The 14,787-nt window shown below is 36.8% G+C and overlaps 1 protein-coding gene across 5 annotated transcripts in view; it reads right to left on the bottom strand.

Annotated features, from left to right (window-relative positions):
• LOC149845274 (uncharacterized) overlaps window positions 1-13,745 on the bottom strand; it is a 168,023-nt gene extending 154,278 nt beyond the window's left edge. For 2 of the 5 annotated variants that reach the window (XM_089995655.1, XM_089995660.1), the window contains exons 1-3: window positions 13,544-13,745; window positions 11,323-11,453; window positions 10,340-10,424 (exon numbers count right to left, since the gene is read on the bottom strand). In XM_089995655.1, coding sequence (XP_089851781.1) covers window positions 10,340-10,424; window positions 11,323-11,453; window positions 13,544-13,582 — 255 coding nt within the window. In that variant the 5' untranslated portion in view covers window positions 13,583-13,745. Of the gene's footprint in view, window positions 1-10,339; window positions 10,425-11,322; window positions 11,454-12,955; window positions 13,325-13,543 lie in introns of all 5 variants that reach the window. The other 3 variants (XM_089995658.1, XM_089995659.1, XM_089995657.1) reach the window with 3 other exon arrangements.
• Between the last annotated feature and the right edge of the window lie 1,042 nt (window positions 13,746-14,787).

Below are 14,787 nucleotides of genomic sequence, written 5' to 3'. Positions count from 1 at the left end.
CGACCTCTTCGCCGGACCTCGACGCCACCACCGACCGCTCCGTCGGACCTCTCCTCCTTAGGTACTCTCTCTCCTCTCCGACTCCCTCGGCTCTCCTCTTTGACCCCTCCACTGCACAAAGAGGGCGCAGGGAGGGGGTTCGGCCCCTCCCCTGCCAACAGAGAGTGCAGTGAGGGGCTCGGCCCCTCCCCAACACAAAGAGGGCGCAAGGAGGGGGCTCGGCCCCTCCCCTGCACAAAGAGGGCGCAGGGAGGGGGCTCGGCCCTTCCCCTGCCAACAGAGAGTGCAGGGAGGGGCCTCGACCCCTCCCCTGCATAAAGAGGGAGGACAGGGAGGGGGCTCGGCCCCTCCCCTGCACATAGAGAGCGTAGGGAGGGGCTCGGCAGCTCCCCTGCATTACATTTGCACATTCACCTAACTAACAAAAATAAATCTTGATTGTGTCCATAATTGATTTTAATATAATTTTTTTGTGTTTTTAGGACAAAAATGACGGATAAAGGTAAAGGACTTGCGTCATCCTCATTCCCACATGTGAGTTCTGTTGCTAGTATTGCTGATAGTTATAGTGGGAGTGATGATGTGGGGCCACTAGAGGTATATGTAGATAAGCTTGCCAAAATTAGAGAAGGAGGTGGTGGAAACAAAAGATTTCGATGCAAGCTCTGTGAAAGAGATTTTGTTGGGGTCTTACACAAGAGTTAAGGCTCATTTGTTGAAGATACCATGACATGGCATTTCAGGATGCAAAAGAGTTGATAAAGCAATGCGAAAACAATACAAGAAAATACAGGAAGAATATGAGAAGAGGAAGACAATGAGTGATTCTTGTTCAATTAGTGTGTCATTTTTAAGCCACCAAGAAGATGCTTAAAAAAAAAATAAAGTGACTCTAGGAGGTAGAGGAAGTGGAACGATACATGCATCATTCAATACATATGGAAGGGAGGAGATAGATAGAAAAGTAGCGAGGTATTTTTATTCTAGTTCTCTCATTTAATGCAGCTAGAAATCCTTATTGATAGGATTTAGTTACTTATTTGGCAAATTGTAATTTGAGTGGCTATGTACCTCCGAGCTCAGAAAAAATACAAACCACACTTCTTGCAGAAAAGAGGGAAAATGTTGAAAGATTACTAGAAATTAAAAAATATTCATGAGAGCAAAATGGAATTTCCATTGTTTCTGATGGGTGGACAGATATTCAAAGGCGTCTACTAATCAATTTCATTGTTTCTTCGCTTAGTGGCCCAGTATTCTTGAAAGCAGTTGATGCATAGGGGGAATATAAAAACGTTGAGTATTTGAAGGGGTTGTTTATAGAAGTAATAAAAGAAGTGAGTGATCAAAAAGTAGTACAAATCATTACAGACAATGCTCCAGTTTATAAAAAGTGCAGCATTGAGTTTGGAGAGTGAGTATCCTCATATTTTTTGGACTCCCTGTGTAGCACACAGCTTGAATTTGGCCCTCAAGAGCATCTGCAACCCCAAAGAAAAAGAAAATTCACCAACATATGCTCTATGTTCATGAATTAAAGAATTAGAAAAAAATGTCAAAAGCATTAGGAATTTTATTATCAACCATCATCATGCTAATGTTATATTTAATAGGCATTCTGACCTGGAATTGTTGAAAGTCGCTGAAACACGTTTTGCGTCCATCATTGTGATGGTGAAGAGGATTAAGGAAGTGAAGAATGCTTTGGTTAGCATGGTGACTGATGATAATTGGACATTCTATCGTGTTGATGATGATGTCAAGGTTCAAGAAATTAAGAAATTTATTGTTAATGATGAGTTTTGAGACATGGTCTTATATTTTCTACAATTTACTCAACCTATTTGGAAAATGTTGAGAGAAGTTGATAAGGATGAGCTCATGCTTCACAAAGTTAATGAAATGTGGGATAATATGATTGAAAAAATACAAATTGTAGTTTTCAAGCATGAAGGAATTTGATGATTCAGAATTTTTTAACCATATTAATTCAGTTTTAGTCAGAAGATGGGATAAGAGCAACACTCCTTTGCATTGCATGGCACATTCTCTTAATCCAAAATATTATACAAAAAAGTGGCAGAAAGGTAGTATTGGTCGTGTCTCTCCAAATTTAGACCCAGAGCTATCAAGGCATAGAAATATGTGTATGACAAGAATTTATCCAGAATCACATATTCTAAATCAAGTCACACAAGAGTTTGGAAAATTTGCATCTTCGAGATTATATGGACAAGCATTACTCGCGAGAGAGGAGGATAATATAGATCCTATTACATGGTGGTCAACATTTGGATCAGAAACACCTCTTCTCCAACGTCTTGTATTGAGATTGTTATCTCAGTCTGCTAGTTCATCATGATGTGAAAGAAATTAGAGCACATATTCTCAAATTGACAACATAAAGAGAAACAAACTCACCAGCAAGCATGCAAAGAATTTAGTATATGTTCATTCAAATCTTTGACTAATTTCGCGAACAAATGATGAATACAGGTACTAATTTGCTCTCTTAGTTATTTAACTATTTTTTAGTTTTTTCATTTAAATATACTTGTATTTAACATTTTCAAATTGGGTTTATAATACAGACAAGGATCCTCCAAATTTTGGGATGTAAACCCATAAGAGTGTAACTTAAAGGGAGAGCATGATTTCAACATTACAAACATGGATTTATCTGAACTCAGTCTTCTTTCTACCGATGCATTTGATGATGAAGAAGAAAATTATTAGGATCCATTACCTCATCGTCATATACGTTGTGTAGGATATACTTTTGGTATGTAATTATGCATTTTTTGTTTCTTTTGTTAGTATACTATATAATTTACTTCTTTTATGCTTTACTTGTTTGATTGTTTTTATAATTGTGGTGTTGGTTTTTATGATGTAGAATAGAATTGTAGATTGTTAATTTGATTTATTGCATGCATGATGATGAATTGATTTAATGATATTGTGATAATTGTTTTTTATTTCATTAGTGTTAACCTTGTTAACTGTTAAAACTTAAAAATTATATATATAATATATATATACTTTTTTTTGCCACACCCCCGCACCCACACTCGCACTCATGTGACATAGCCCTTTAGATATGATTTTCTTGATGTATCGAACTATTCTTAATATTGTACTCATATGAACCATCGTGGGCGCATGATGAAATTGACTTGTAGTGTATATAGCATACGCAATATCTGGCCTTGTAATGGATAAGTACATCAATGATTCAATAAGTTCTCTATAAAGAGTTGGATCATCTAATAACACTCTTCTTCAGATCTCATTTTTTGCATTTATCACTTCAAGAGTATCGACATATTTTGTGTCAGTGATTCCCGAACGCTCAACAATATCAGCTACAAACTTGATTTGAGATAATATGTACCCTCTTGGCGAATAGGCTACTTCGATCCCTAGAAAATATCTCATAAAAAAAGTTAAGTCAGTCATATCAAAAGAATTTTTAAGTAGAATTTTAATATCTTCAATTTCCTTTTGATCATTCCCAGTGAAATATCTCATATATGTGTGTGGGATGCAGGTAGCCTATACATAGATGATGAGATGTGGTGGTCTCTACATGTATGGTTATGTATGTGTGTGGTATGTGGGATGGGATGCATGTGATGTTTGTGTATGAGTGTGTGATGGATGCATGGATGGCGATGTGGTGATCTACATGTAATTAAAGAAGAAAAAGAATATAAGAGATTGCCTCTTATAGGCTTACAAGAACACAATATCAAAGAGCACAAAGAACCCTTATGGGTCAACACAAAATCGCATGCACATAGGCCACTTAGGGGCCAAGAACACACTAAAAATATAAGATTTTATATAATCAAAATGCTTGAGAAAGCATTAGTTTACAAGAGGGGAAGCACCCCTATATATACACAAAGTCACACATATAGAGCCATTGGGACTCTCAACAACAGCTAGAAATAGAGTCAATGGGAAGGTCCCAACGACTCTATGGCCCTTTTACAAAAAGGCCCTCAACTCCAAACCTATATGCTAAGTTACAAAAATAATAATAAAAAATATAAAAGACTATTACGCCCCTAATAGGCACAACCTATTACAATATTGTAAAAAGACTAAAATACCTGAATGGGTATTTCCTATTACAACATTGTAAGTACTATAATATATATATATGTACAATGTGAAATAAATAAATATATATGTATGTGAATACACACACACACACACACACACACACACACACACATATATATATATATATATATAAAACTTAACAATACTAAGTCACATATATATAATATCTTAACACTACACATGTATGATGATGTGTGCGTGTGGCGTGTGGGTGGTCGTGGTTATGTGGGATGGTGATGTGATTTATATGAGTGTGGGATGGACGTTGTCTGTGGGTGGTCTATGTAAGGATGATGAGATGTGGAAACAACAAAGCATATAATAATTTAAAACCAAAGAAATACCGATGTTGCACGACTTTCCTACGGTTTATTCCTCTTCTTTTCTCACACGCATAAAAAAAATAAAAACTTTTGTTGTGCTTAACCTTTCCTTTTTCATTCTATACCTTCTTTTTTGAGTTGGTTCTAGATTTATGTCACATATGCCCTATAAGTGTCTATTTGGCATCCATTCTGATTGTTTTTGTCGGTGTGGCTCAAAATAGTTGGTGATTAGTTTGTGGTTGAGGCGATAGAACGTGGCAGCAACTTCGACGACGTAAAGCATGTTTTGTCGGTGTGGCTCAAATTACTCAATGATCAGTTTGTGGTTGCCTTGCTAACAACTGGCACCCTCACACCATCACGTATGGGCGACCACTCATGTACACATCTCATCCCACACACACACATCACTATCCTGTCATGAAACACTAAAGAGAAAAGATAATGTCACTTAAGTGACTAGGAAATGCATAAGCGCACAAGCAATAGGCCACTAATAGGCAAGAATACAATAATCCACAAAGTGGCAATAGACAAACACAAAATGAGAAAGAGAGATAAAAGATATAAGAGATCATATTGAGAAAAGCTTCAAGAAGCTTAACAAATACATGGGGCAAAGCCCTCATTTATATACAAATGGGACCCAAGGAGGGGCTCCCACAGAGTCGTTGAGCCCCTCCAACGGTCATATTTATGATTGTTGGAGGGGTCCAACGACTCTATGGTGGGTCCCTCCTACGATGCAATAACTAAAAAAAACAGAAAAAAAAAAGAATAAAAGAATAAAAAGAAAAAAGCATATTCAAATGAATATGTGTTACATGTGAAAAGACTATTTTACCCCTGGTGGGTATTACAATATATATATATATATATGAATTATTAATATAATTTAACACCCCCCCTCAAACACACAGTGAGATCACTGAGAGTTTGCTGAGAAAGTAGAAGCGAGGTGATGGCAATGCTTTGGTGAAGAAGTCCGTTAGCTAATCCTCTGAAGTAACATAGGGTAGTTGAATGGTGCCCCGTAAGAATTCATCTGAAACATAGTGGCAATTCATCTCTATATGCTTTGTTCGTTCATGGAATGTGTGGTTAATATAAATAGCACTCTTCTTGTCGCAGCACAGCTTAGAATGAGTAGAAAAGAGGACGCTCATATCCTTGAGCAAACTTCTCAACCAGACAAGTTTAGTGGTAGTGGTGGTCATAACTTTGTACTTAGCTTCTGTGGAAGAAAGAGAAAGTTTTTGTTGCTTCTTACATCTCCAAGAAATTAATGACTCTTCAATAAAAACACAATAATCTGTTGTAAAAATATGATCATTGAGGTTACCCCCATCAGAGTCAGTATAAGCAATTAAATTAGAAGATGAAGAGTAGAATAAGAATAGTCATTTTGTTATGGTTTCCTTTAAATATCTAATAATTCGCATGGCAACCGCCATGTGAATCGAAGTAAGAGCAGTCTGAAATTAGCTTGCACTGCGAACAACATAAGTAATAGCTGGCCTGGTAATAGACAAATATGTTAGTGAATCAATCAACTAACAATAAGGAGTGGGATCTGCTAAAGGAGTTCCATCATTGGCTCTTATTTTGGCGTTGATTACTTCTCGAGTCTCCACTTTCTTTTCATCAGTTAATCCAGACCGATCAATAAATGTCTAATGCAAGCTTCATCTGAGATAGAACATACCCCTAGGGGAATATGCAACTTCGATCCCTAAAAAATACCTTAGAAAACCAAGGTCAAACATATCAAAATTTTCTTTGAGAATATTTTAATTAAGCTCAATGCCTTTTTTATCATTTCCAATGATGATCATATCATCAATATATAATAATAAGATAGTTATGTGATCTCTTGCAGTCTTAACAAATAAAGCAACATCAGAATAACAAGAGAAAAAACCATTAGCAAAATTAATTTTGCTAAAAAGATCATACCAAACTTTTGGAGCTTGTTTGAGACCATAAAGAGCTTTGTTAAGTTTGAAAATATTTCCTTTACCAATCTCAAGACTCGGCAGAGGATCTATAAACAGTTCTTCACAAAGATTTTCATTTAAAAATGCATTTTTAACATATAGTTGATAGATAGGCCATTGTTTAATAGATGCTAAAGCAATCAAGGTCCGTACACTAGTCATCCTAGCTACCGGAGCAAAAGTTTCCTCATAATCGATTCCATATTCTTGAGAATATCCTTTAGCAACTAACCTATGTTTGTATATTTTTAATGTTCTATCGCTCTTAGTTTTAACCTTATAAACCCATCTATATCCAATAGCCTTTTTTCCTAATGGTTGACTTACGATGGTCCAAGTGTTTGCTCTCTTAAGAGCTTTTAGTTCAAGTCTCATAGCATCAATCCAACGTGGATGTTGCTTAGCCTCTTTAAAATTGGAAGGTTCATGATAGGGATGTATCATCATTAAGCAAGTTTTATATGTTGGAGAAAATGAATCATATGACACGAATTTTTTGGGAGGTCTACTATTCCTAGAAGATCGCCTAAGTTGGATTTCTTCCACTTGATCTTCCAAAGAGATGTCTTCAAAGTATCTATCGAAAGCAGTTTGTTGTTCATTGCCCTCACGCCGAGTATACACATGCATATCATTAGAATCCTCATTATGAGAATCAACAATTGGATGTGATAAATCATCATTTTGATGTGAATTATCATTACAAGTATGATCACAAATTAAATCACTTTTAGACTTAGTTCTAGGTAATAAGTCAAATAGAAAAGAATAATCAATCTCTTCTTTAGATTTTTGAATTTCAAAACCATTTTGTTCTTAACTAAGAGTATTCCGATGATGCTTTCACAACAAAGGCTCTGATACCATGTCACGAAACACTAAAGAGAAAAGATAATGTCACTTAAGTGACTAGGAAATGCACAAGCACACAAACAATAGGCCACTAATAGGCAAGAATACAATAAGCCACAAAGTGGCAATAGACAAACACAAAACGAGAAAGAGAGCTAAAAGATATAAGAGATCTTATTAAGAAAAGCTTCAAGAAGCTTAATAAATACACGAGGCAAAGCCCCTTATTTATACACAAATGGGACCCAAGGAGGGGCTCCCATAGAGTCGTTGGAGCGCCTACAATGGTCATATTTATGACCGTTGGAGGGGCCCAACGACTCTATGGTGGCCCCCTCGTATGATGCAATAACTAAAATAAAAAAAGGAAAATAGAAAAAAAGAAGAAAAAGGAAAAAGCATATTCAAATGAATATGTGTGTTACATGTGAAAATACTATTTTACCCCTAGTGGGTATTACAAAATATATATATAGATAGATAGACACATAGACATATATATATATATGAATTATTAATATAATTTAACACATACATGTGTAGATCACCACATCGCCATCCATGCATCCATCACCACACCCACACACAAACGCGACATGCATACATCACTATACAAGTAGAAACCACCACATCTCATCATCCTTGTATACGCCACCCACAGACAGCATCCAACCCACACCCATATAGATCACCATCCCACATAACCACAACTACCCACGCCCCCACACGCACACATCACCATACATATATAGATCATTGCATCGCCATCCATGCATCCATACCACACCCACACACAAACGCGACATGCATCCCATCCCACACACCACACGCATACATCACCATACAATGTAGAAACCACCACATCTCAACATCCATGTATAGGCCACCCATAGGCAACGTTCATCCCACACCCATATAGATCACCACATCACCATCCCACATAACCATGCACAACGATGGGTCCCACAACAGCAACCACCTATCAAAATATAACCATCACACGTATCACCCCCACCTTAAATCCATCGATGGGTCCCACAATGGAAGGTGCATGTCGTAACGAAGCCACGACACATATGACGCCCAATCTTAAAAACCACTAACCAGCTAGATGACAAAATAGAGGGCTCGCTAAATGCCAAAAAAGCTTCACACACAGGGTGACATTCTGCCTTAGTAGTATTGTTAGAAAGATTCCTTGCAAGCAGAAACCTAGTCCATTTCCCCTCAATAGGCACATTCATCCATCACATGTGTATTGAATCCCCAAGCTCCTTCTCTCTAAGCCACTGCAGCTCAAATCTAAATTTTCTCTTCCCCCCTAAAACCATCACCATTTTGGTGTAAGAGGAGCAATATAGCATATATCTGACCATGCATCTAAGAACTCTTGGGAAACTAGAACCCCATCCAAATATCTCAAGGCTATCTACACTTTACGTCACTCTACACCTTGCAATCAATACATTTCTCTATTGTTGCAGTATATTTGAGTCTTCTAGTGAATATGCTAGTGACAGCCCAAGCTTTTTATTTTTCATCCCTTTGTAAATTTCTTAACAAAGTAATAGATAGGCCTGCACACGAGCTGGGTTCAAGCCGAGTTTGGCCTGGCTCAAACTTGGTTCGCAAAAAAAATTGCAGTTCAAGCTCGGCTCGAACTCGAACTCGAGCCGAGCTTGAAAAGCATATGTTCAAGAACGGCTCGGGCCTAGTTTGAGTTGGGCTCGGGCCTAGTTTGAGTTCGGCTCGGCTCGAGCTGAACTGAACGTCTATTTTTTTTTTTTTTTGCTGAACGTCTTTACTTTAAAAAAAAACATGCAAGAACAACAAAGTCCACTCTCTCATAAAAGCCCAACATATTACCCGTTGGGTTAGCTCCTTTTGATTGTAGTTTTGTCAACAGAATATTTACATATACCAACTTAGAGCATTATATATCTACATCACCCGAGCTTAATTGGGCCAATCGAGCTTAACCGAGCTCGAATACTTACTCAAGCTCAGCTCGTTTATCTATAACGAGCCTCAGTCATTGTTTAGCTTGGCTCATTTATTTTTTCAGACGAATTCAAGCCGAGTTTAAATGGATCGAGCTCGAGCTAGATCGACTCAATGTGCAGCCCTAGTAATAGAGCACCATAGGAGACAATTTTATCAAAAACAGCCTATGAGGGCTCTATGTCCCTAGAAGATTATTTCTGGAATCATATCCATATGGTTAATCCATGTTGAGAGTTCTAACAAGTCCATATCACAGTGGCTGACTATATTCTAGTACAGAACACCTAACTAAAGTTTTTTTCTAAAACCTAGATTAGTATCTGTAGATGCAATACTTGTTCTAGGCATCACATGACACCTATCAGCCTACATGTTCTTGTACTAGGTGCAAACAAGTATACCCCTAGAATATTTGGATATATGAAGTCACATCTAAAATCCATGAACTTGAACAGCAGATACGGATAGAATATGCAGATCATGGTTGTCATTTGCCACTCATGACTAGTTTCAGATGCAAAATTTCTCTGGCAATTTGGGAACAGACCAGACAGAGCAAAGTCATTGGACTTGAGTTTGCCATCCATAAACTGATAATGGAAATTTCTCCATGAAATATACAGTACAGCTGTCAGATGATTTAGCAGAGAATATATTGTGCATGGTCTAGAAAATCTTCATTCGTTGCTCAGTATCAGGAAATATGATGGGAAGGGGAAGAAAAACAACTCAATGAAGTTTTTCTTCACTATTATTTGGTAACTTGTCTAAGCACTCATAGATGTTCAGGTCAAGCTTTTGAATAGAATGTTTGTGCCTTCCTCTTGCATGATTCCTTAGACTCTGAAGTTTAAAACAACTTGAGCGTTAGGTAATGTATGGAACAGAAAGCATAACAAACTAAATCTTCAAATCAAAAAGCTGGATTCTGAAGCTGATTAATTGAATGCTTCAAATCAATACCAAGATAGCATCCTACTATCAACATATAACTATCATGAACATAACAATGAAAAAATTGCTACAGACCTCTAAACTTTTGAATGGAAATTTTATTGGCGAGATGAGAAGACATTCGATACTATCACCACCTATAACCTTAATTCTTCCATCCCTACAACCACAAATTAAAAAGGAGAATCAGGGAAATTTTTTCAGTTAAATGATATAACTTTGCAGCAGCCAATAGCTTCAAAGAATAATCTTTTCATCTAAATTGTATACCTAGAAATATAATTTCAAGAAAAGCAAAGACTCCAATCCTAAAAGAAACTTTTAAAACCCTAGTAAAAGTACCACATGAAGAAAGTATTCATGGATTTAGTCACAATTCACATGCTTCATGTACATGAGCCAGAAAGCAACATAAAGGGTCAACAGTGGAAATCAACTTCACCCTGCAATCTTCAAAAGGTCTGTAGTACCTTTGGTAAGTGGATATGCATTTTTTATTTTGATATAACAATTTTCCATTTCCATGCCTATAATGATTTGTTTAAAATAAAGGGGGAGATAGACTTTGCGTTCTCAATGCAAGATATAGACAATAATTAAATGCAACTGCAATCAAATGTACAAAGGAAGCACAAATACAAAGATTTTTTAGATGCATCAACATGAAGACTTTTTTAGTTGTGATACAACAATATACAGCACATTAGATATGCCTACAAATCTAGAAGAGTTTGCTCTTGACATGTTTGAGTGTGCATGCATCCCTTGTGCAAACACAGAAAGACATGTACAAACAATGTCAGAAAGCAGAAAATAAGATATATATATATATATATACCAGATGAGGAGTTGAGAATAAATCTAACAGACTCCACTAAACAACTTTTTTAGTAACTAAAATACATTGGGCTATTTATATTTAAGTCACATTCATGATAATGGCAACAAACCCTGCAACACTTCAGCAACGATTTAAATAAAATTTTATAGGCAATGTTGTTAAACATAATGAGAAATACATGATAATTTCCAATTAGAGGGGGATCTTCTCCACTCACAATGTTCCAATTGCTAGCAACCCTTGTATCGGATCATATGCCAATATCGATGATGTTGAGGGAATACCATGGTGGAGGGTAATCCGAATATTCAAGTCTGGAGTGGCCAGGCGCCCATGTTGGATATTTTGCTGAACAAAAGAAAAAATAATTGAAAAGGAAAACTATAAAAAGATCCTAGGGCATGGCTAATAAGAGAAAATTGAAAAGAAAAAAAAGAAAAAGAAATATTTGCTCAGCAGTTACCTATAGATAGCATGCTCACATATCTTCAACCAGCATATTATTGTTTGAAGACATAACCAAACCCAATATGGAGAAGCATTTCTAAAGGTAACTAAAATACCATAGATTATCATACATAATATGGATATTCTGAGACAAACTCTGGTGCATTGGTGTTGTCCACTTGAATAAGATTTTTGTCATTGGAATTTTTTACATCAACAAAATAAACGAATAAAACAAAAAGTGACAGCCATTTGTTCCACTGAACATTTTCTTTATTTCAGACTACTGTTTATTCCATAATCTTATATTCAACCCTTCATCATGGTTCACTTGTTCTTAATCTATTACTGATAAATTTTTAAGCTTCATGTTATTTCTAGATCTTTTTCATTCTAACATTTTTCTTTTGGTTTGGCAAGCTATGGATGGAAAAAGACCCAAACAGACCATCAATAGATACAGTGCTGGCAAAACCGTTATAAGATTAGTCTCTTTGCAATATTGCACATTATCCACATCAAAGCACACATGCATGCACCATGCCCATCCCCATGCATGTTTGCATGCACTCACACACACATTGTTTCTCCAAATTAACCATAGAATACTTCAACAAAGAAGAAGAATGGGGAAAAGATAGAGCACTATGCAACATGTCAGGAGCTTTCAAATGACAGAGAGTGCATGGAGGGAGAGTTAAACCATCATAAGCTGTAGATAAAACACACGAACTAAACCTTAATGAAACATGAAGAAGAGAAAATCCAGATATTAGATCATTAGAAATTAAAAAAAAAAAAATTGCACGTGTACAAATACACTAATATGTTTGCAGTATGTTTGTGTTTGTGTTTGTGTTTGTGTTTTGTGTGCACGTATATAGTGTATACTACACGCATACTATATATGTAAAGGGAGAGGCTAGATGCATTTGACAACAATGATGGAGGAATCACTCAAAAGGAGGCATCCCGGTCATCAAGGAGGGGGCTCAAATTGTCATGCACTTACTTTGCTTAAGGAATTATTTCACCGCCGTGCATCTCTATAGTTTCAATCCAATATCGAGTACTAGTCAAAGAAAGGCTATGTAAAAGGCAACATGGGACAAAGAGGAGATGTTATGAAGAATATCCCACCAGCACTTCCCCCATACTACAGGCTTGTAAGAGAGTAAGAAACACCATATCAACATGGGACAAAGAGGAGAAGTAATGAAGAATTAAGTATTGCTATCGGAATTTTCGCAGCGCTTGCATGTTGTCATAGTCGTTTTCATCAAAATAATTAGGCTTCATCTGAAAAAAGGAAAACGACAAGACTAGCCCTATATCTATCCAAATAACCACAATATCAAGCAGCAACCCTGTAAAGAGACAGGGAACAAGACGATAATCAGAACCTCAGGGAGACTTTGCGAACCACATTAACCGTAAAGTGACGGGATAAGAAACTTCGTTGACCGATGAAATCAGGGGATGCAATTCATCTCGATTGGCCCAGTGCCTTGAGAGAGATTATAAAACAACGCATACAACACCTTGCAATGAATCCAGCAACAAATTTCAAATAATAGCAATTACGATCACTTCGAAAACGCAAACAAAGACCATTTTCGACAGCCCGAAATATCTGGCCTTCGATCAAACACAGCGTCATGATCCTCAAGTTCCGAGCCCTAGCGACGCAAAGCATCTCCACTAATCGCTTCTAAATTTCATTGTTCCATTCAATTCACGCTTGATCCTCATTCTTCGCCCTTTAATTCCTCCTATCAAAACAACGTGACCAACAGTAAAACATGTTTAGACAGACGATTAACGAACGTAAATCCTCTCGCTGACGCTTTGATCGTTTGCATTAAAAAGAAAAGGTACGGATTATTGTTGATTACGAGCGGAATTCACGAATTAACTGACCAAATAAAAACGTTCCCCAAGAAAATATGCAAAAATAAATGAAAAAGGAGCGAGAAAGAACGTGAAGGGACCTGAGGATCCGCCTTCTGCAGGAGGCGTTTGACGAACATGATATTTCGTGATCGGGAATCAAGATTTTGTGATTTATCCTCACCCAAAATCTCGCCCTCGCTCTCTCCTTAGAACGACTTGTGAGGGAGGCGACACCATTCACGTCTTCGTCGCCGTTTGGGTTCTTCTTCTTCCTCTCCACAACGAAACGGAGAGGAAGCCGTCGGGAATCTAACGTTACCGCCTTTTTTATTTAATAAAACAACAAAAAAGAAAGGAAAATTTTCATTTAGGTCCAAACCTTTTCCCGTAATTTTAGAATTGACCCTCACATTTCTGAAATTTCATAAGAAACTATTTTTTTAAACTACCAAACAAGGTCCTACGTTTAATAATGTTCCTTTAATGCAGCTCAAACCCTCAAATCATAAGTCAAATTATAATAATAGCCTTCATAATTAAGAGTTCAAGCTGTTTACTTTTTTTTTCCTTTTATGAGGATGAATGGGTAGTTTTTAATTTTCAAAATAGAAAGGGAATCACATTTTTGAAGATGATATATGCGGACTAAGGTCCTTATTTGACTGTTTTCAGAAAAGAAAAAGACTCATATCTGGCATTTCAGGAAAGTGAAGCGAATATTTTAAATTAAGGGCAAGAAGCTGGGTAAATAAAATTTTCCCAAAAAGAAACCATGAAAAATTAAGAGAAAAAAACAAAGGCATACGGCAGAATAGAAGTATCCTCATTACGGTTATGCGAATTCCTTGGCTAACCGCCTAGAGTGCAAGTGGGTCGGGTTCTTATCCGGAAACGAATATGATCCGACCCATATTACCGGATGTGGATAGCTTACTTATATCTGCGTCGGAGATGGATCTGGAACATATTCAGCTGGGTCTTGCCCGAACCATGTTCAGAAGTGGTTGGTCATGTAATACCGTATCCGAGTCGGAAGCGGGGGTAAAACGACTCATTATATATATATATATATATATATATATATATATATATATATATATATATATATATATATGAAGTCAACATAGTTTTTCCATTTTTATTGGATCCAGTATCATATATTAAAGGTGTGTTTGGACAATTGGATGCAGCCGTAGATATTGAGGATTCATTGTTCAAGGTTAGACTCCAAATCCAATCTTCATACAAACGGGGGATTCCCAAAATGTCCCAAACCTGTGGTTTTACTGTGAATCTTAAACCCGCAGATCTGGAATGTCATGTTTTTTCTGATCCTTAGATC

This window comes from Nuphar pumila, chromosome 2 (assembly GCF_984573655.1).
Source record: "Nuphar pumila chromosome 2, dmNupPumi1.hap1.1, whole genome shotgun sequence".
In the NCBI taxonomy this organism is placed as follows: Eukaryota; Viridiplantae; Streptophyta; class Magnoliopsida; order Nymphaeales; family Nymphaeaceae; genus Nuphar; species Nuphar pumila.
Note: the sequence above shows the minus strand (reverse complement) of the source record. Positions and strands in the feature narration are given on the sequence as shown.